This window comes from Apteryx mantelli, chromosome 1, assembly GCF_036417845.1.
Source record: "Apteryx mantelli isolate bAptMan1 chromosome 1, bAptMan1.hap1, whole genome shotgun sequence".
NCBI lineage: Eukaryota > Metazoa > Chordata > Aves > Apterygiformes > Apterygidae > Apteryx > Apteryx mantelli.
Window position 1 is genome coordinate 56,957,835 of NC_089978.1, and position 22,482 is coordinate 56,980,316.

Consider the following 22,482-nt stretch of genomic DNA (forward strand, 5'->3'; position numbering starts at 1 on the left):
CAGCCAAATTGTCTGGAACCGACAGTGGGATTCACCTCCAGATTCAGATACCTATGTGTGGGTATCTACACTGAAGATGTCTACGTGTAGGATAAATACTGAAGCTCTAGTCAGTACAGTCAGTGGAATCTAGGAAACAGGTCATCACATCCTAAAGTAGATACCTATATTTGCTCAGTGAAATAGCTTTCTTGACTACAATGGGCAGGATGGAGTTATCTGAAAATACATACCTAATGACGTTTCAAATGCCTTCTTTATGTGATATCTGCACAGAGCTGACACACCTTGCAGATGGAGAACCTATAAGAGATTCTTACACTTTTTTTAATGGCAGCTGGAGCCTGCATAACCTAGAGCAGCTAAGAGGGCAGTGGGCACCAAAGTTTAGGCCTTGAGTGGAGCTTGAGTGAGCCCTAATTCCCTAGAGTTCAATTCAGTTTACTGCATATGGTCTTGTGCCATTTGAAAGGCCTTGAGTGGAGCTTGAGTGAGCCCTAAGTCCCTAGAGTTCAATTCAGTTTACTGCATATGGTCTTGTGCCATTTGAAAGGCCTGGCTTCTAGCTACCACAGAAGCAGCTCACTGGTCTGTCATACATCCCATAGCATGTCTGCCAGCCCTGTGCAGATGTCATCATATCCTAGGGCATCCTTGGATGTCCTAGGGCATCTGAGAAACTCAGATGCTTTCTCAGTAACTTCTGTTGTAACAATGCATGGTGTTATAATTTATTGCAATTTAGCAATAAATAAATAAATAAATAAATAAATGTGTTACATAACTTGCTAAACATGACATTTATGTTAAATCTCCATTTCTTCCCACATATTCTTAAAGCTTCAATTTGGGTAATGCTGAACATTCAAATCTAATCCAAATAAACTCCCCACCACCCTGTTGGAATGCATATAACAATGTATAGCTTGTTTTATTGGTATCAATAGAAATACAACTGCTTTCGTTTTAAAAACTGAGTTTCTAAATTCTTTCCAGTCTCTGCCTCTGCTATTATAAGGTCAAATACTGAATTAGAAAAAAATACTAAACTCTAATTGTTAGTGCAATTTATACCAAAATCCAGCTTTTGTACGAAAAAAATACAGTTTCAGAGGTCCCAAAGTCAAAATACTCCCATATTTATTCTAACTCCATTTTGCAGTTGGAACAGTGAAGACTCAAATCTATACAATCAAAAATAAAACTGACTAGTTTATTTTCATTGTCAGAAATAAGTGGACCACAAATTGCATTAACACTGAAAAAATGAATAAGGCTTCTGAAGTTAAGTTTTAATAATCTAAAGTGCCTATTATACTGTTTCAGTTTTTTATGTTAGATTTTGTAAAATATAATGATGAATTTTTATTTAGTTTCTAATGGATGTTTGGGGGAGCAGATTAAGTTAGTCCTGTTTAGCTGTTTTTAAAAATAGAAGTTGAATACTCAAAGCACAACTAAAACTTAGATATTTAAAGTCATGAAATTTGTAATAGAAGGCTGCTTTTCTACAACCCTCCAAATGAAAATTTGCATTTTTTATACCTTTCACTTAGAAGAAATTTTTTCTCAATTTACCCAAGCTTCCCATCTGTTAATGCTTAACAGCTGCCTCATATAGTGTGTACCTTATAATTGACAACAGCTAAATAGCTAATAAAATACTTCTGTATGTTCCAAACCATACTGCACAGAGTAAAACTAACTGAAATACCTGATTTACTTAACTGAATAGTTACCACTGCAAAGACGCACAATTTTGATAGTGACATAAGTTAGTCTTGTCTTTTGTTATGACTACTTAATTGCCTGTAGTGACTATTTCTGCATCCTAAATACATTATTAGCATGCTAACAGAATGCTCAGACTAAAGGGAGGCAAATATGAATAGTATCACTGACCTTGCTTTCTAAGGCTATGTCTAAATAACGGTACTTAGAAAATGTTTGTTTCATACATCAGAAGTATGGGTTGGGACTGTAACCTGAATACAAGCCATTCTCTTTGTCTCCCAACCCCTGATTCCACGGCAGTACTTGATAATGAAAGAACTGCGCTGTGTCCCAAAATCTTCTGTCTGGATGACTGGGGAGGGGAGAGGAAAAGAATGGAGAGGCTGGAAATCTGGGGGTGCCAAGGAATTCACCTACTTCACAGTTTAAATGCTCACTGAAGGGTTGATTCAGCTGCTCACACACAGGCTTCTGAGATGACTTGGAATATCTCAGACACCTGCATTTGGAGGGCAGCTATGACAGAGGACCTATGGGTTTTAAAACAAGCAACAGCTGGGGGCCAGGCAGGATACACTATGCCATCTCAAATGACAGTAGATCCATACCTGCGGTCAGCTGAATTCAGCCCCCTGTCAGCACAGACAGTACTGTCTAGGGAAGTAGCTGATCAAATGTCAATGTCTGGTTTTACACTGACACAGTTCTCTCTTTAGACTCTATTGACGATATTGAATGGATCTTCATTGTCTATAATGATAGTCTAGGTACTTAGCTCAGAGGTAAACATATGCTTGTAAACACATCAATTTAGGTATTTTTAGCTGAATCTGAATCCTCCTACAAGTGAATTTTCTCATGTGGATAACGGAGTGAAGAACAAATGCTCTAGCTGGGGAAATGCACTGGCCTCCCACATCAGTCCATATCTCTTGCTCTCACACTGTAGCACAAGCAGAGCTTCTTTTTAAAATAAGGTTTTACAAATTCTCAATGGCACCCAAATCTTGTAGATTAAGTTGAGTGCCCTGAGAAAAATTTTGATTTCTGACCTGGGAGCGGAAATGGTGCTGTGGCAAGGAACTGGGAAATGCAGATTAATAGTTCCTTCCATCTCTTCCTTCTTCTCCCTTTGCCTAGGAAACAAACAGACAGAAAATCTTTGCATATTAGTTTGCAAGTAGGGTTTTTGTTTGTTTTTTAAATGCCATAGTGACCTAAACAATAATTTATCCAACCACCAATACCCTCAAACTTACAGAACCAAAGCATTAAATTCAGCTTCTTAAACTCACCTGCAAAAAGGCTAGTTATTAGGCCATTAGCCTTAAATCACGTGCCTTTATGTATTACTGCTACAGGTATCCATAAATGAAAATGGAATTCAATCTTGTAACTAGCTGCAGTTGATCTATTCATTGCTAAAATGCAGAAAACTCCAAAACTGTTCCCTGATGTGTCTTGACTTCAGTGATACGAAACAAATGATAAGCCAGTGTTTCATTCTGGTGTTGCCTAAACATTATAAAAAAATATAGCTAAACGTAAAACTGTATGTGTATGTTCACAGAATGTAGACCATGTCCAGAGAACAGATAACTGTGCCTTTTTGAGTGGTATCCCTGAAAAATGTTTAGAAGTCTTAGATTACAAATAACTGTACAAGAGCTCTCAGAGTGATGCTGTGAACAGGTTTAATGCCATCCTTGAAAGAATACACAAAAGCATGTATAGTATAGATAGGAAACAGTCTTTTCATCTGAACATGGCATTAAAGAGGCCAGTTCTAAAATACAAAGCTGAAGTCAACATTTAAAAGGGGTGTTGAAGAGTACAGAAAAACATAGAATAAATCATTATGTTTAGAAAAGATCACCCTCAGTGAGAGACCTAAATATTGAATCTACTATTTAAAGCAAATACAGATGAAGACAGTTTGGGAATTATTTGGCTGGTTTATAATTATCTTCAGAAGGAAAACCTGGAAATTAAACTTTAGTCTAGAAATATATGAAAAAAAAAAAAAGATTGGAAAATGAAGCTAGAAAAGTTTGAGGGGAAAATAATGTTTATTAGTGAAGGTGACTGATCAATGCAATAAAGTGAAAGTTAATTCTTCATCCTGTGAGATTGGCAAGTAAAGAGGAAATGCCCTTCTGCATTGTATGCTTCAGTCACACCAAAGTTAATGGATTCAGTTCAAGCTTAAGTGGTTGCACTTGAAAAGCCTGATGAAATCAAGCTCTTTATCTACAAACCTATGCATTACAATGCTGTAACTACTGGTTGCCAGATACTGTGGAGATGGCAGTGTAAAATAACTTCTCCAGAGAGATCTGTTCTATCTTGGTTTACTAAAGTTTCCTTTTCTTGGAATTTTGTTCTCTCTAGCAGTGTTGGCTCGCTGTCCAACAACCTGCATTGTCCTATTGAGAAAACATTCAGAGTTCTTGAACTTTTAAATGGAATAGTTCATTCTGAGATCAGTGATCCTTGAGTTCAGTCACCCATATATTTCTCTGTATTTAGTTGAGGAATAAAAAATGTAGGATGTGAGAGGTTAATCTAATAGCCCATGCATAGGGGATCAGTAGTAGAGCTATCTGAGCTCTAAGCCAGTGTTACTTTTTTTCCCAAACTTTTTCACAACCCTTTCCTTCTTCTGAAAGCTGTTTATTGTACTTAATTTAAAACACTTTTTTTTTCAAGAAAGTGCATTACAGAACTTTACAAAATGAAATTAGCATTGGCAGAACCTCTGAAGAATTTTTCAGTAATTCTCTTTTTGGCAATTTCAAAGTTCAGCGATTGTTTTGCCTTTAATTACCATAATATGTAAATTTTTCAAGGTCTATGTTTTCTACTTTCTCTTTCAAGTTACATTCTTTAAACTAACTAGAATTTTTTTTCCAGTCCTACCTCATGGCCATCTTATTTTGGAATGGTCCACCTGTTTTCTTTACAGATGGATATGCAAAGAGGTACATCTCTGAAACACCACTACTGATAAATCTGAGCCTTCTAACATTCACATATCTCTTAGACATTGCAATTTTTTCACATATTCACAGTTTCACTTTTATGAAATACATGAGCTTGCACTTAGATAGGGTGGCCAGAATGAGTGCCTTCCAAATGTCTATTGTCTTCTCTTCTTCCCTGCAAGTCTGCAAAATGCATTATAAGAATTCTGTCTTGAAAATTGTTAAAAAATAGAGGTGAAAAAAATAGCATGAGTACATGGATAAAAATATTTAAACTTGCAAAAATAATTTAAACCAGGTAGAGCTGTGCTTGCCCCAGGAGGCACTGAAAACATATGAAAACATAAGTCATAGAAACAGCTATGGAAAATCCAAGGAGCAGGCAACTTTACAAAACAACACCTGTGTATTCAGCAAGCATGAAAGATTAAATTTGATCAGATCAGAAAGCATGCTCAGGATGACACATGGGGGATGCCCTTGGGAGTTCACTCTACTTAGTTACAAGAGAAAAGGTTTTTCATTAAAGCTAATGTTTCCACAGCTAAGTGCACACTAGGACAAAAACAGTCACTGAGTTCTGACATAGAGCTGGATATTGTATTTTGCTAAAACAGTCATATCAGACCATTTCATTTTTCTAAAAGATCTCCTGGTTTTTGAAAAAAACTATGGAATTAGGGAAAGAGAGGGAGAGGAGCATTCCAGGTTGATGGTGTCTGTTGCCTTTTGGAGATGACTGACACTCTTAAGTTCAAAGTTCTTTTGGTGAACACTACAATACATTAGATTATATTGTATTTTATTAAAATGGTTTCAGTCATCTGAAGTGCATACTTGTTTTAAATTTACTCCTCTCTATTATGTAATCCCTTGCATTCTGATTGCAAAGTCTGTTTGGTAATTTATCATTCATCCAGTATACCAACTGACTGTTTTTAACCTAACTAAAGTGGGCAGATCTGTGTAATTGTTATATGATTGTTTATTATTTGTACTCAAACTTGCTATTTCTTCTTACTCTAGTTATTCAAAATAAAATCTTTTTCTGCAAAAAGAAAGATTTTTTTTCTGAGGAAGTCTTTCCACTCACAGCTATCAAGTTACTTGCTAAATACAAAGAGCTACTTTTACGTGCCCTTTTCTGCCAAGCGTAAAAAGCAAAATCTTCCAATTTTTCATTGCTTAATCAAATTCAGCTTACAATTAAAGAACAATGACTAAACCCCAGAAGAATAGAAGTTGTAGTGATAGGTTAAATTCTCTAGACAATCAATGTTGATAGAGTTTGGACATTTTCCCCTAGCTAAATTTCTACCCTTCTTTCCCCCCTTCTTTACCATGTTAGCCATGATTGATTTTACCTAATTTTTTAGGTTGTTTTATTGATCTACAGGTTTGAGATTCCTCTAGACAACTCAGAGTAAATGTATGCCTAAGGAGCCAGATTAAAAGGAACATGCTGTTTTCCTTTGCTGTTACTATATATATTATGCATTCTGGCTGGCCTAACTATGTATACTTAGTTAGCTTAATCAGGTGGTTTCAGCCCGTACAACATAAAACACAGTGAGAAGGATCATAAATTACTAAAATGAATGCACCTCAATACGCTATACAAGCAATAAAAATACACTTTTATTCATTTTTTCTATTAGGAATATGAAATTATGAGAAAATTTAAATTTCTTATGCTATAGATCAGATTTAATAGAAATAGTCCTGCTGACTTCACTAGGACCTAGATCAGGGCATTTGGGAATATATGAACATGTGTATTGTGTTTGTGTAATATGCATTCTGAACTTAATAGAAAGTTTTATTCTATATTAAATCATCTGTCAGCTCTTATTTATCCATCCAAGTATTACAGGGAAATTATTCCCTTCCATGTTATAACCTTGGGGAATTTCTAGTTGTAAAATAAGTGGGAATTTTTTTTAAAGTAAATTGAACCAGAACATCATAGTGCTTTATTTTAAATTACAGTGATTTAATAAACATCCCTTGGTGATCCAGCACAAAAGAAATCTGAAAATTTCCTTCCTCATTCACTATGATGCAACATAAAAACAAAAGTAAACACAGTAATTGCTTTTGAGTGATGTACTTTCATTTTTTGTACCTCGTCTTATGGGGTGAATTATGGCATAGAGATCAGGCACCTGTTGGAGGAAATTTCAGCTTTATTATGGGATACATGACATTTCCCTTCTGTGGAAATCAAAGTATGGGAGGAGACAGTGACAGGGAGGAAGGCAGAATAGTCTGGATCTCATTCTGACATGGAGTCAGGATGCAGTCTAAATCTTTACTCTTATTTAAGATGCTGGGGAAAAAAAGTTGAGATTAATTCTATCACCAGGTTTGTGTGGTATATATGCATATGCACAGTCACATCACCTCATTTACCTTTTTACAGCTACATCTCAGCTAGTTACTCTAAGATTGCTTTACAGTCAATGGGAAGAAATAGCCATATTTTAGGACATAACTCATCTGATTTCTCCAGCATTAGCTAAAACAGATACCCAAAGAAGAGTAAGAAAAAGGAAAAGACATTCCCTTAACACTCATTCAACTGTAATTTTTAAAAAAATGTATTCAGTAACCCTTAACTGGTCAAGTCTCCCCCTTTAAACCCATGTAACTTTTAGTATTCACAACATCATATGTCAAGTAGCCCTACAGGTCTCTTCTTCATTCCCCAAAGTGTTTTCTTTTGCTTGTTATGAATCTGGCTCCACCTAACTTAATTTGATGTTCCTGATTCTGGCTTTGGCAGTCATGATGAATAGTCATTTCTACCCACACCTCCTATACCGGACATTTTTTAAGTCTCTATTGTATCTCCTGCCCTGTCAGTATTTCTTTACCTTATTGAAAACTTCTAGCTTAAGTAATCATTCATAACACTGAAGTCTTTCTGTACTTTTGATCATGCCATTACCCTCTTTGATTCTCTTACAGTTCTAGTTTTTTCTTTTTTGAATTGGAGTTACAGGAACTGCATGCAGCATTCAAGATATGAGCGACTCATGAATTTGTAAGTGTTGAACAATGTTTTTAAGGCCTTTTTTGTCTTTTAAGCCTTTTCTAATGATTTCTAGCATTTGATTCGTACTTTTCATTTATACTACTCATTGATCTGATGTTCTGATGGAACTATTTGTCATAACTCTAAAATCCTGCTCCTGAGTGGTAATGATCCTATTAAAGCCTATTGTCCTATACATTAAGTTAGGATTCTTTTTTTCTACCATATGAATTAATTTGCATCTGTCTACATTAAGTGCCACCTGTCATTCTATCGCCAAATCACTCATAAGCTACTTATATAGATCATCATAGTTGACCATTGACCTTGTTACTCTGAATAACTTCTTAGCATAAACAGTCCTTTCTTCATTGCTCATACCCTTTTCATAGTACATTTTCATGAATACACTGAAAAGGATAAGTCACAGAATCGTAATTTAGGTTGGAAGGAACCTCCAAAGGTCATTTAGTCCAACTGCCTGCTCAAAGAGGGTTGTTCAGGGCCATGTCCAACCATGTCTTGAACACCTCCAAGGACGGAGATACCACAGCCTTTATGGGCAACCTATTCCAGTATCTTACCACACTCATGATAAACTTTTTTTTCTAATTTCTAAGTAAAATTTCTCATGTTCCAACTTGTGACTGTTGCCTCTTATCCTATCACCGTGCACTCCTGAGAAGAGTCTGGCTCCACCTTCTCTGTATCCTCTGATCAGGTAATTCTAAACAGGAGTAAGGTCTTCCCTGAGCCCTCTCTTCTCCAGGCTGAACAGGCCCAGCTCTCTCAGCTCTCCTCATATGTCATGTGCTCCAGCCCCTTAACAATGTTGGTGCCCTCTGGTGAACTTACTCCAGTATATCCATGTCCTTTTTGTATTCTGGAGCCCAAAACTGGACACAGCATTCCAGACACAGTCTTACAAGTGCTGAATAGAGTGGAAGTATCACATCCCCGGACCTGCTGGCTACACTCTCACTAATACAGCCGGGATGCATTTGGCCGCCTTTTCTGTAGGGGAGCATTGCTGAGTCCCAACAAGTCCCCCCCAAGTCCTTTTCTGCATATTGTCTCCTAGAGTCTCCCACCAGCCTGCACTGTTGCATGAGGTTACTCCATTCCACATGCAAAAACTTGTACTTGCTCTTCTTGAATTTCATGAGGTTCCCATCGACCAATTTCTCCAGCCTGTTGAGGTCACTCTGAATAGCTGCCCTGCCCTCTAGCATTTTGTCTGCTTCCACCAATTTGGTGTCAACTGCAAACTTGCTGAGAGTGGACTGCATCCCAACTTCCAGGTCATTAAAGAAGACATTAAACAGTAACAGCCCCCAGTACTGATCTATGATGGACCTCACTTGTTACTGGCTGCCACGTGGAGTTAGCACCTCTGGTTGGTCACAACTCTTTGAGCCTGGCAGTCCAGCCAATTTTCTACCCACTTATTGTCTGTTTACCCAGCCCATATCTCACCAATTTGATGAGGAGGAGACTATGAGACACTGTGTCAAAGGTCTTGCTAACCTCAAGGTATACAACATTCACTGCCCTTCCCTTGTCTATAGGTCTAATCACCTTGTCATAAAAAGTAATGAGGTTGGTCAGGCATGACTTGCTCTTGGTAAACCCATGCTGGCAGCTCCCGATCACCCTCTTGTCTTTCAGGTGTTTTGAAACGGCTTCTGAGCCAGTCTTGTGTTTGCTGCAGCCTAGGCTGCCCTTGACCTTCATATCTTCAGCCAGTTCCTCCTTGTTTGTGGTTAGCAGGCCCAACAGAGCATCTCCCCTAGTTGGTTTGTTGATCACCTGCAGCAAGAAATTGTTCTTCAATATGTTTTACTGCATATTACCCTTCCAGCGGTTAATGCCACCCATGAGTATCAGGGCCTATGACCAAGAGGCTTTCTCCACCTGTCTAAGGAAGGGTTCATCGGCCTCCCCTTCTTGATCAGGTCTGCAGCAGACACCTACTAGCAGGTATCACCTGTGCTGGTCTGTCCTCTAATCCTTACAACAGAGTCTCAACTGCTTTGTCACCTGCCCTGAAGCAAAGGCCCATGCATTCGAGACACCCCCTTGAATAAAGCACAACCCTTTGTCCCCACCTGTCCACCTTAAAGAGCCTAAAGCTCCACTGCAGCACACCAGTTGTGGGACCTATCCCCTTGTGCCTCCATAATATTGATGAGGTCATAGCACTGCAATTGTGCCTGGACTTCTAATTTCTCAAGTGTGTTCCCCATGCTACGTGAATTGGTGTATAGGCATTTGAGATGGGCCCCAGATTGGCCTGCTTTTACAGGAAAAGCGCCATGCTGTCCCCCAGACGCATCTATGCTGCCTCTTGTGCTCTCATTTCCCTTCAGGTTACGGTTTAAAGCCCTCCTCACTAGATTAGCAAGCCTGTTTGAAAAGACACTCTTGCCTGTGTCAGATGTTTCCCATCCCTGCTCAGTATCTATTGTTCCTCAAAGAGCATTCCATCATCATAGAAGCCAAAGCCCTGCCTGTGAAACAACCATGCATCCTAGGGTTGACGGGCCGCATTAGTCCACTTCTGCTCAAGCCTTTCCCCCTCACTGGGAGGTTTGAGACCACCACCTGGGCCCTTTCATCTTCACCACTAGCTATCTGTAGTCATTCCAGGTTACCTCAAGCAGTACTGTTGGTGCCTGTGATAAGCAAGGGGTAAGAGTCCAAGGGCCTGATAAGCGTTGGCAGTCCCTCTGCCACATCACAGATCCTGGCAAGCAACAGATGTTTCTCACAACATCATATCAGATTAGCAGATCAGTGCCTCTGTCCCCGGAGGAGGGAGTCTCCAGTAACTACTGCTCGCCTTTTCTTTTTTGTGTGGACATGAGGTTTGGCTCAGCCGGCTCTGAAGAATCCTGTGACAGCTCTTGTTTGTCCTCCCCAGTGCTCAGGGCATTGAACGTATTTTTCAGTTGCAGATCTGCAGATGGAGCAGCAATATTTGCCCTGTTGCCAGAAGTCACAAGCCTGCTTTGTGTGGCTGAGGCTTTTGTCTCTGTAGGTTTTCTGCAAGGACCTTGTCAATTTTCTTTTCAGTTTCCCTCAGGGTGTGCAGCTTGCTCATCTCTTCTTCACCTCCTTCACCTGGTATCTCAGCCCCTCTGTTGGAGCACACTGCTCACGGCAGAAGCCACTGCTCTGGAGAGAAGTGCCAGGCCCTTTCTATAGTCCCAAACAGCAGCCACCTCCCCCGGAGCTATGCCAGGCCACTCTGATGGCTGTGTGTGTATCGCCTGCTCACTGTGTGCCTGACCCTCCCCAGTCAGGAGCCCACCTTCCCCAGCAGCAGCTCCCAGAAGAACCAGGAGCAAACGCCCAAGGCTGCTGCACACAGCAAGAACGAATAAACAACCCGCCCCCCAGCAACGGCCGAGCCCCCGTTTGAACCGCTCCGCCAACGGCCGCCGCCACTGACGGCAGGAGCCACGCCCACCCCCGCCGCGGCCAGGAGCCCTCTGCCCTGCCCCGCCCCCCGCCGCGCCGGGTCTCCGCGGGCGGGGCCCTGCGCGCGAGCACCGTTCGTTGTGAGTGTTTACTCCTTCCCTATCGCGTAACGTGCTCTTTGTCAGGACGTAGCTAGCACACCTGTCGTCCCATTCCTGCTGAAGTGCCTTAAAAGCCTTTGGGAAATCAGCATTATCTACATGCTTGTTGACCCCTTTGAAGCGAGCTCTTGCAAGTTTTAAGGTGCAACTTCCATGTAAAAAAGCCAGAGTGACTCTTCTGTGTAAATTATTTTTATCCAGCTACCTACTAATTCATTTCTGTTTTATAGTTTCCACAGGCTGGAGAGAAATCAGGATTACAGGCTGCAAGTTCCCAGGTACCCCCAGAGTCTTGTTTTTTTTCAACATTGACGTCACTTGCCACCCTACAGTCCTCAGGTACCAGGGCTGTTTTAGGTAACAGATTACACGTTTGTTGTTAATTCAACCATATTATCCTTGTATTCTTCTAGATCTCTTCGGTAAATACCATCTGGTGCTGGCAGTTTATTACTGTGCCCTAACGGCTCCTCTTTTTCTTCACTTAAATATAAAGACAGCTTTGATGTCTAGCAGAGGTGTAGATATGAACATTTGGTCAGACCAGTCCATCCTAGTGTTTTTAACTCACTTTGCTGTATAATGTAAATATAATATATTACAGAATGCAGTTTCAGCTGTGTAGTTAAATTTGCTTTTTGACAGCTCTTTAGTTTCAGTGGTCCTAATCTTGAACATAGTTATGCAATTTAATGAATGTAGTTTAAAGAGTAAACCATGAGCTATTTCAACACTACTATGCATGCATGTATTAGCTCTAACACTCTGTAGACATTGCCATTTACTGTAGTAAAACTACTGTGATATGGAAATAGACCACTTCAAAATTCACAGAGAAGGCATGCATGTTTGAGTAAAAGGGAATGAAATAAAGACTAAATATTTTTCTTTGGTTCCCATCCTAATGTGTAGGTGTTTTCTGTCACGGAAGTGTTCATAATAACCCCATTTAAATAACCAAATAAAAATAGCTGAAGGAACAACTTGAAAAATATTTGGATGCCCCTTTGAGAATTATGATCACATGATCACATAAAGCTTGAATCAGATCAGTTTGGGATAATTTGTATTTGTCCAATGCCCTAGAAGTATTCATGATTTACTAAGGGCTTCATTGGCTATATAAAAGAGAGGAGAGATCAAAATGATTCTTACCTTCTTGTTCTTTGTGGCCATGTAATACAAACCTTTTGTTCCTGATGTGCAAACACCTAGCATAATACGTACTATAACACATTAACCTATGAAGAAAGTTAAAAAGGAAGGGGCTAAAATAAAGGAGAATGGCTAGGATGAAGTCAGTCATGTATCAAGAGCTAATATGGTCTTGACCATTAAATAAATTAGCGTTTGAACAAAAATCATGGTTAGTTTTATCCCATTTAAACAGATTCAGTAAAGACTGTACTATAGGGCTTTTCCCTTGAGCATGTTAATCACTGGGAAAGTCATGCTCGTTATAGGGGGTATGTGTGTGTGCGTGAGATGAGCTTCAACTCTGGAAGTACAAACTACCTTTCCCCCAACCTCTCCCACCCCAAATACTTACACCTGATAATTACAGCAGCTTTAGAAGAAATGTGGATTTAAAACCCTGAGGTTCCCTGAGGGGAACTGAGTCAAAATTTCACACAGGACGGAGGAATTCTTTAATCATGTAACTTCTGGATTTAGGATAAAAATTGGCAATGGAGTTTTATACAAGCAACCATCTTGTGTTATCAATTTGCCCTGGATGCAAAGAACATTTCTTTTAGTTTTGTGTAATAAAAGGCTTAACCTAAATCCAGCTAAGGGCTTTGCGTTGAAACCTTCATGTAGGAAAAGAGCATCTTCTGGAACCGTGGGGAATATGCCTCTGTTCAAGCACAATACTGAAGATGAGCAAGAGGTCAGGATGAGTGAGCCAGAGAGTTTTTGGATAAGAAATTCTGTTCTCTGGTGCTGCAGGTACAGAATAGGAAACCTGTATAGTGGGGGTGTCTTCTTGCCTCTGCAATGGACTTTCATTTTAATTTTGGTAAGATGATCATAATATGTGTGCTAAGAAGTTGAATTAATTCAACATGACAGCCTTAATTCTGGTTGATTTTGCAACTGTAACGTTTAAATAAGTTTTCCAATATGTAATTTTATATACAGAACTGGTTGTAAGAGAAGGTGAAATACCTGGCTGCTAGTTCCAGAGAGGAGCCTAGGTAGTAAAAATGTTAATTTGTAAATGTGAAATATTTATTAAAGTCTGCAGTGGAGGCAGTCTTGAAAGAACTGATGAATTGGCAAGAGTGATGCATCAAACTCTCTTAGCATTTTCCTGAGGAGTTTGGAAGTTTGCCAGGAGAAAAGCTGAGAAGTATTAATTCCTCTCCCCAAAACAGGCAAAAAATGTTTATATGTGTTGCAACAATAGGTACACTGTGCTCTGCAAATGTATTAGAAAACACAGACTTCCCCTGAATGAGTTGACATAAATTATATGGAGGCCAAGAACCTGGCTATCATTTTTCATTGAAACTTTTTGAAATGAAAAATAACCTTTTTCAAAAATGAACTTTTCTGCGTTTGTTTTTTCTTTATCTTCTGGTTTTCATGTTTAAATCCCACTTGATGGAAAACAGTTCTTATGCTATTGAAAGCCAAGGCCAGTGCTTGGAGGCTATAGTAATAGTAAAAAAGGCTCTCCAATCCAGTATATTTTGCAACGTAGAATGATATGGTGCATACTGATAGAGGTGCCCTTGGCAAGTGTATATTGTGTCTGAGATATTAGACTATTGAAATTCAGTCCTTGTTCCATCCACAGATTAATTTTATTTTAAACTGGTCTCATCTCACCAATAAAAAATTATTGTTTTAATGGGCCGAGCCTATCCATTACAAGTATAATGTTTATTACAGACTATTAAAAGGATTTAAAGTATAATTAACTTTAAATTAATTTGATATTTAAGATAACTTTAAATTCAAATTACATTTTACAAATAGCATGATTTGATACAATTGATTCCAGCAGTAGAAAACATCCTGTTTTCAAGGTTGTTTCCCTCTTAATTTTGGGCTGACATCAAACTAGACTGTAGAACACTCTATCTCCTTGCTTAATAAAACTGTTGGAGTTGCATCAGAATTGAATATGATCCAAAGAATTTAATGCAAAAATGCTTAGATGCTAATGAAGTCACAGTATCTTAATAGCTGTGTCAGGCGGAGACAGCATCATAGTCTATCAAGCAATGCTGAGCATTTCATGTTCATAAACACAAACAAAAGTGTAATAAACTGTAATAAGGTGTGTTTGGTTAAAATACTCTCACTAGAGATTTCAATCAATCAGCTGTTATCTCTCCTGGGAGTAAGTTCTTTTCCAAACAGTATGACTGACTGTGTATATAAAACTTTTTCTGAAATGGTGATTGTGAAATGCAAGATGGTTTCAGTAATTGCCTCATTGTTCAATCCATGTCACAAAATTATGCTAATTGTGCACAATAGGAGCTTCTGTGCGTATCATGTGTGCATAACACTTTGGTACTTTATTATTTATTTTTGATATGACACTGAATATATTTTAAAGGCAGATTGGTGAAACAGGTTTTTTTAATATGCAAAGAGTCATTTGGGATAAAACAGTGAGTGGAAGAACACTGCTAAAATGATAACAACTTAGTTTGGGTTTAGGGCCAGAAAAGTGGGATACTGTTTCATATCAGCCTGTCACTGTCTTGACTAGCCTGTGGTATCCTCAGAAAAGGAAGGTATATAGGTAATAACTAGTTGTACTTCAAAAATTCTTAGTTGCCACAACAGCATCTAGGGAATTATTATTGGGTGTGGTAAATCTGAAGACCTTTAGCTTCTCAAGTTGATGCTAGGCTGAACTGACTTCATAAGGTAGCCTCAGAATTTGTGGGAACATAAGCATATTTTAAATCTATTTATTTCCTTGGCTGTGCCAAGTGGAGTAAGTAACTTTTGTTTTTTGTGGTTCCCTCCCTATCATTCTCTACATCGTAGCATAATAGAGACCAGGCTATATGGGCTACTACACTATAAATAGTAAAAAAGGACTGGGTGAAGGGTTACTGACTGTTCTTTGGCTTGTCCTTGTCTTGCTGCTTTTTGTTCAGTTCTGTATTATAAGACTTCAAAGATAAAGCAGTTATTGAGGTGAACAGTCCAGGATATCTGTCAGTGGCCTGGATCATTCATAGTATCTTCCCGTGCACATAGTTTGGAAGTTCTGATCTTCTTTACTTAAGGATTTGCTCTATGATTGTTGTGGACAGCAGGAGTGCAGGGATAGATTAGATACTCTTATGTCATCTTCTGGATTTAATCTTTACTTCATTGTCTCAGTTTCAGAGAGCTGCTCATGTTTGTTCAGGATAAACTCAGCTCAGATAAAAGCAGGCAGAACTGTACAACTTTGTGGCTATGCCTAGGACAGGTGATGTTTGAACACCAGAGCAGCAGGTGCTATAGGGTAGCATGAGCAACAGGGTATCCACCTCCCACTTTCCCCAAAATTTGTATTTGATGCCTTCCTGTCTTACATTGCTAAGTAAAAGCAGAACAGAATTTTTCTCAATTTAGCAGCCCATTTTGTGTTGTAGAATCCTATTTTTAAGTTGAGCATTTCAAGTTAGGTGGTCGTACTCTATTCCGGAACTATATATCTCTTTAACCTTTATGCCTCTGTTGGTCAATACAGATCCAACCAGGTTTAGCATGGGCTGCATTATTTAACATTAGGCTATTGAAACTATGAGCAATGTTTGGTCCAGAAATAATATTAATAGTAATTCTTCATGCAGAACAAATGTTAATTGTGCAATGTGGATTAAGGAAACATGTTCCCATCAGTTATTTCACTTACTTCCTGGTAGTTGTGTCTCAGCTGCACCTGGAAACCAATCAAAACGTTCTACCAAAATTTCAGCTCACTTTAATCTCAGATTTATCAGTCCCCCACCTTTTGACTACCACTTAAGGATTCCATACCAGAAAGAAGGTTTTTTCCATCTGTTTTCTTCCCCCATGTAAATCTTTTGGGATTTCAAACACTGTATCTGGATATCTATTCTGGGTCCAGTTTGCTAATTCCTAGTCTGCTATGACATTTTAACTTATGAAATAAAAATATATAGAAGTGCTCAATTATCATTTAATGTATTAATTAAATGGACTGCATAAGGGTTAATCTTTCCAAGTTTTAGTGAGCTTCTGTTTAGGGAACTATTTTTATCAGACAAGACATTATATAACTGTATTTTGTGGATTAAGTTACAAAAATTTCATTATAAAGAGAAATTGAATGATACTGCCTAATGAAGCATTAACCATGCATTAACAGTTTATCTCATTATCTACTTTCTTCTGAAGGATATAAATGTACTAAGGTATGCTTATACTTAAAATGCTGGACTATTCTAAGCAAATTTACCTGCCAAATCATAGGGCACTGACTCTCTCATATATGTAATGCCTGTTTAGTCTTGCCTTCATTCAATAAATATAATTTCTGCAACCACAGTTCATTTCTGTAATTGGCTGTCTTTCACTTTTGTGTGCACTCTCTCTATTTTTCTTTCCAACACAAGGAGAAAGCAAAGGCCCCTTCTCCTGTAATCAAGTTGTTAATGGGTTTGCAGTTGTGGTCAACAGTAATCAATAAAACAAATGTATTTAAGTCTCTTTTTGCCCTTGTATGCCCAGACTCCCTGCTATCCCTCACTTCTACCTGAAATCAATGACACATTTCCCATTGATTTGCTATAACAGGCAAAAGATCTAGCTGCCTGTTAACAAACTGTGGCATAATGAAACCAAGTGGGGTAAGAGACACTATGAGATACTATCCAAAACAACTGTGTTTTTTTTTCCAACAGATTTTTATTAAGGAAAATAATTATCATCAGGGTTTTATGTCTGTATCAAAATATTTTTTTTTATTCTAAATTTTTGAATGAAGAAATCACTTTTGAGAAAAATGTGATGTGTTGCCTGGGCTCTTATCCATAGTCTCATTCAAGCTTGCTCAGATCAGTTAAGTTTTTCTTATTGGTTTTAATGGTTTTAGATCAAGCAAATTCATGGAGTTTTAAGAGATTGTTAAAAGTCTTGTAAATACCATCGGGAATATGCAAAAGAAGAGGGTGATATTTTCAAAATATCAGTTTTGGTTTGCATAATTTAAGACAGTCCCTGCTGTGAGCCACAGTGTAGCTAACTGTCCTCTGTGAGATGAGTCCAAAATCAGAAGACAATGACATGATTAAGTAACATCTCCATTAAATGGTGTCATTGCTTGAGTTACTGAGAAACCATTGAGGTTAGTCTTGCATGCATATTTCTTGTCTTCATATTTTCAAGGTGAATTATAAAATACTATATGCATTAAAAATGAAAAATGAATCACTAGTGGATAAAGTGGTTGAATGCAATATGCAAGTGAATAAAATATTATATTATTTAACATAAATATTACAATCCTTAATTAGGCTGATTTTTTCCCTTCTATCGGTAGAAAGAAATGACAAATTCATAGTGTACAATGCCACAATGAATTTTCCATTGTTATTCACAATTGTTTATATTCAAAAAAAGGGGGGGGGGAGGTAAAAGCAATCCTGAAAAAGTATGGTTGTTTTACAAATCCTTTTACATTCTATTTATTGAAAATACAAATTCCATTTTCCAGTAAAGATCTTTTATCACTTACTATGCTAGCAATGAAGATTTGTTCTTCCTTGTAACATAATGATTATGAACATTTACTTATTGGTGAGGAGGATTCCCTTGAGAAGATACTGATATTTTTATCGCATTACACCTTCCTAGTCTCTGTCCACAGTCAATACAATACAGAAATTGTGTGCAAGTGTGGACCATTTTCCATATTTACAGGTTTTTGGATTTATGATGCTTTCCTCCCCATCATTGCCCTACCAGGTTTTCCTCCATTCTTCTGAAAAAGGATTAAAAAGATGTGTGAGAAAAGAATGTTTTTGTCATATGTGAAAAATTAAAAATTGTTACATTTTGACATTGTTTGGTGTACAAAGCTAAGAGTTTGAGTTCTTTATATCAAGTCCTAATAATATTTTGGGCAAAACTGAGAGGTTTGAGTTCTCTTCTGATATTTTGATGATAATAGAATACTGTAATATTACCATTTTTATTATATATTTTGACTGCCCTGTTTTGTGACTGCTATATTTTTGGAGAAACTGCTATGTGGTCTTCTTATAATGACACAGAATTGCTGTTTCAGGAATATTGGCATTAAACTGTATCATTTCATTTCAAGTCTTTAGTATTCCATATCCCTTCACAATATGAAACAGATTTGCAAATTCTGAACTGACATTATCAAAATCACCTTTTTATCAAATCAAGTAGCTCTGCCTGTAAAATTGTGTGCGGAAACAGAATCCACTGATACAGTCACTAGGATTTTAATTATCCGCTTTATAAATCTGATATAAATGAACATTTTAATAAGCCATCTAATTGTTTCTTACAGTGTGACATTCCTAAGGATAAACTCTTGTTCTCTGCCTTCTCACCTGGATTCCTGATGATCTGACTTCATGCTAAAGAAACACAGACATAGCAAAGATACAGAAAAGAGATAAGGGACCAGGCAAAATAATCTGCAGATGACACAAATGGGAAGAATCAATAAATACATACAGTACCTTATGCTGGATATAAGTGAAACTGAGGCCAGAAACTAGTATCTTTTTCCTTATGTTTTCTGAGGACCTAATATAGTAGGAATGCTAAAATACGCCTAATATGCACATACACCCCCCCTCCAGCTTTTTCCATCATTTATTTTTAATGTCGAAGGGTATTGCCCATATTATCATAACTATCAAAGGGCTTCACAGACTGAGGAAGAGGAAGTTCGTCAGTTCAGTTTTTCCTCTGCCTGAAGAAGTTCAAAACCACCTACTTCATCAGTCAACAGATTTAGGAAGAGTCTCGGGGTTAGGGCTGAGAGGGGGAAAGCCTTGAGCTGCAGTTCAAGTGGGCTAGAAAGCTGGAAAGAGGCAAGTGTAGGCTGACAAGAGGGCCATGCTGTGAGAAGATTTTCCTCTGAGCACTGGCTAGGAGGCCTTGCCAAAGGATTAGTCTATGTTTCTAAATGTAGTCATTTGATTTTTGTGTTTTTAGTGATCTCTGACTATATTGTTTAAAGTGTTTTAGTGTCCTGCAAAATATAGTAATATAAAATGACTGGGTGAGCAAAAGAGAGCATCTTTCTTTATCCTAATGTTTTTACCTAGAAATGGATATGGCTTGGTTCCTGTCTCAATTTCTATTTCATTTGTTTTACTTTAGATATCTTTTTGATAGTATAAAGACTCCTCTGTTTGAAAACTGTTCAAAACACCTGACTCTGAGTTGGATGGCTCCATCTTTATGCAGCTCCAAATTATATATGCAGTGTGATTTTGAAGGGGAAGTAACAAATTTTGAAGAGGGGAAGTAAAGCATTTGTACTTCTTCAAAGTTTGCATTTAGCAGAGGACTTTTTGATTCAGTGTTTGTTAGCAGTCCAAATAACATATTCAGTTATGCCTAAGATATGAGTTAAAAAATAAAATGGAATCCTCTGTCCCTAAAACCCAACATTATCCCAGTAGTAAGCCTTGTGAAATCTCATGCTTTCATATAAATCTCAGTACATCCATACTATGTTGTATAAGCACAAATGTGCTAGGTTGTTTAATAGTAACGGCTATTAAAATAGCTTAAAAATTCTTAAAATGTTTCTGGCCTAGAAAGGGTTGTCACAACTCACACCTGCAAGAATTTCCTTTTACATCTGCAGAAGTTGGTGCTGACTTGTGTGAGCAATGCTGCTGGAAATAAAAATGAAATAGAACTACTGGCACATTTTGTTGCGTGTGTGGAACAGGAATGTATTGTGTGTGGCATGCAGAAGGCACTGCGGAGCTTGTAGATGAGTAGGTATGAAGGTCTGTAAGATGGTTGTGATATCAAGCCAAGAATAATTCCAAGTCCTAGAGTGAGTCTAGTCAGTCTGCCTTAGGGGAGTCTAACAGTGGGTAGTATGGAAGCAGTCTGTACCAAATGAACTGGAAAAAAGAGATCATTCTATGGAGATCACAATGAAAATATAGATAGAGTCAAAGAAGCTAAAAATCAGTGCAAGCCAAAAGCAAAATTAATATTTATTTAAGCAAAATGAGTTTAATAAAGATTTTTTTGAAGTTCTACTTGACCTAATACTTGGGGATTTCATCTTATCCTTAATGATACTGACAGGAAGAGGAGGAATTTATTTCTCACACATTTAGTAGTGGACAAACCTAAAGAGAGTTTACTAGATTAAATAGGCCTATTCAATAAATTTAAGCACTACTCCATATTACTGAGTTGAAGAACTGGACTTGTTTTTTATTCAGTCTTAATAAGAAGTTTTGAAATATGTCATGTGAGATTAATCTTCAACATGTTTGATTGAAAGCATGTTTTGAACTCTGTCAGTCCTCTGTCAGTCCTTGACATCTTAGCTTTTCCTCCAAAAATTCTGAAGCAGAATACTGAAGTGTGGACTGCCGGGGGGGCAACTACACTACGCATAATTTGATATGTTGTTCAGTGGATGCGTTTATTTTGCTAGTCATTTTGTGAAGGGCTGTAGGAGTAATATCTGCATTTTATCTAAAAAGGATAAAATTTGAAATCCATGTACATAGTATGAACAAGCCTTTCTGCTTTCTCTAAATGTCTATTGGCTGTAAAGGGAAAATTGGAAAAGATTATCTGTTCTCTTGCTATTATGAGTGAGTGTATTCTCATTAAGGACCTTCAAAGATCAGTTTCTCAACTCCGTAAAAAGAAGTTTAAATTACCTTTTGAGACTTAGACTGTTCCATTTTGTAAGACACTTCACTTGTTCAGAGGTGAACAAACTACAGCATTCTACATGGGATTTACAGGCGTAAAAAGAACCTTGCAATGTATGTGACTGCAGTTTTTGCAGGCTTATGTCATATTAGTACATTTGTCCTCAGGTACACCACAGATTTTAAATATGAGTTAATACTTTATGATTTCTAAATATTGACTTTTTTAAGTTGAACAACTGTTGAACCAAAACCTATTAAGTGGGAAAGCATATAATAGCAAAGATCATTTAATCAATCTCTATGTAAGTTTCTTCAGCTGCGTTCCCTCCCAACCCCCAAACTTTATAGATCCAATCTTGTTCTGAGTGAAACAGTGATTTAATACCTACTTTAATGAGACCAGATTTTGGATCTATGTGAGATGTTAGGTGACGAGGAAAAATAAGCAGGTTAACTTTCCTCTCAATTCTATATACAAATAATAAGTGATCCAAAGGAATGATGCAAATATTTAAGTAATCCATTGATTAATTTCTTTTTTGAAATCATTTCTTCGAAAGCCTGAATCGAAGGAAATTAGAACCTTCTTTCTTATTGCACTAGCTTACCTGTGGAGAACCTTTGCTTGGTGAGTCAGCATATGTTTATTTCTCTTGGTTTGATGGTCGTCTTAATTTGTGAAGAGTTTTAACTCCCAAATTTGACATTTTAAAAATTGGACCTAAAGCGGTTACCAGTTGTCACAAATGAAGGTAGAATTTCTGTGGCAATTGTGATGATCACTTCATTCCCCAAAGGAAGGGGGGAAAAAAAGTGGAATTCTTCAAAATGTTTCATCACTTCTATTGCATTCTTCTAGGGTAATGTTTGGAAGAACAGGCATGCCTGTATATACAATGTATTCCTGTATCTTTTGAATATTCAGTTCCACAAACCTTCTTGTCTATGTTTCTATTTTCTTCCAGCCAAACTAAGTTAGCTAGGTGTTTCATATGGTCTGGAAGGTTTTCACCTGTGAGTGCAGTGTTCATGTTCATTCCCTGTTCCTGCTTCATTTGGGCCTGCACCGGTAATTACCATACTAGCTGCAGTGCTAGCTATTTAGCAGATAAATCAGGTCTGGCCTTTACAGAGATGTCGTAAAGTTACATGTTCCTAGCAGCAAACAGCTAAAGTATAAATTTATCATATTTAAATTTATCATTTATCAGCATATGTTATTGTTTTATGAAAGCAAATAGGAAAAAGATGGAAAC

The 22,482-nt window shown here is 37.7% G+C and overlaps 1 protein-coding gene across 10 annotated transcripts in view; it reads left to right on the top strand.

Annotated features, from left to right (window-relative positions):
• GPC5 (glypican 5) overlaps nucleotides 1–22,482 on the top strand; it is a 727,382-nt gene that overhangs the window by 305,270 nt on the left and 399,630 nt on the right. Inside the window, exon 7 of one of the 10 annotated variants that reach the window (XM_067293267.1) lies at nucleotides 7,717–7,764. The exons of 7 other annotated variants lie outside the window; for them this stretch is intronic. In XM_067293267.1, coding sequence (XP_067149368.1) covers nucleotides 7,717–7,749 — 33 coding nt within the window. In that variant the 3' untranslated portion in view covers nucleotides 7,750–7,764. Of the gene's footprint in view, nucleotides 1–7,688; nucleotides 7,765–22,482 lie in introns of those variants that run through there. 2 more of the 10 variants (XM_067293295.1, XM_067293308.1) reach the window with 2 other exon arrangements.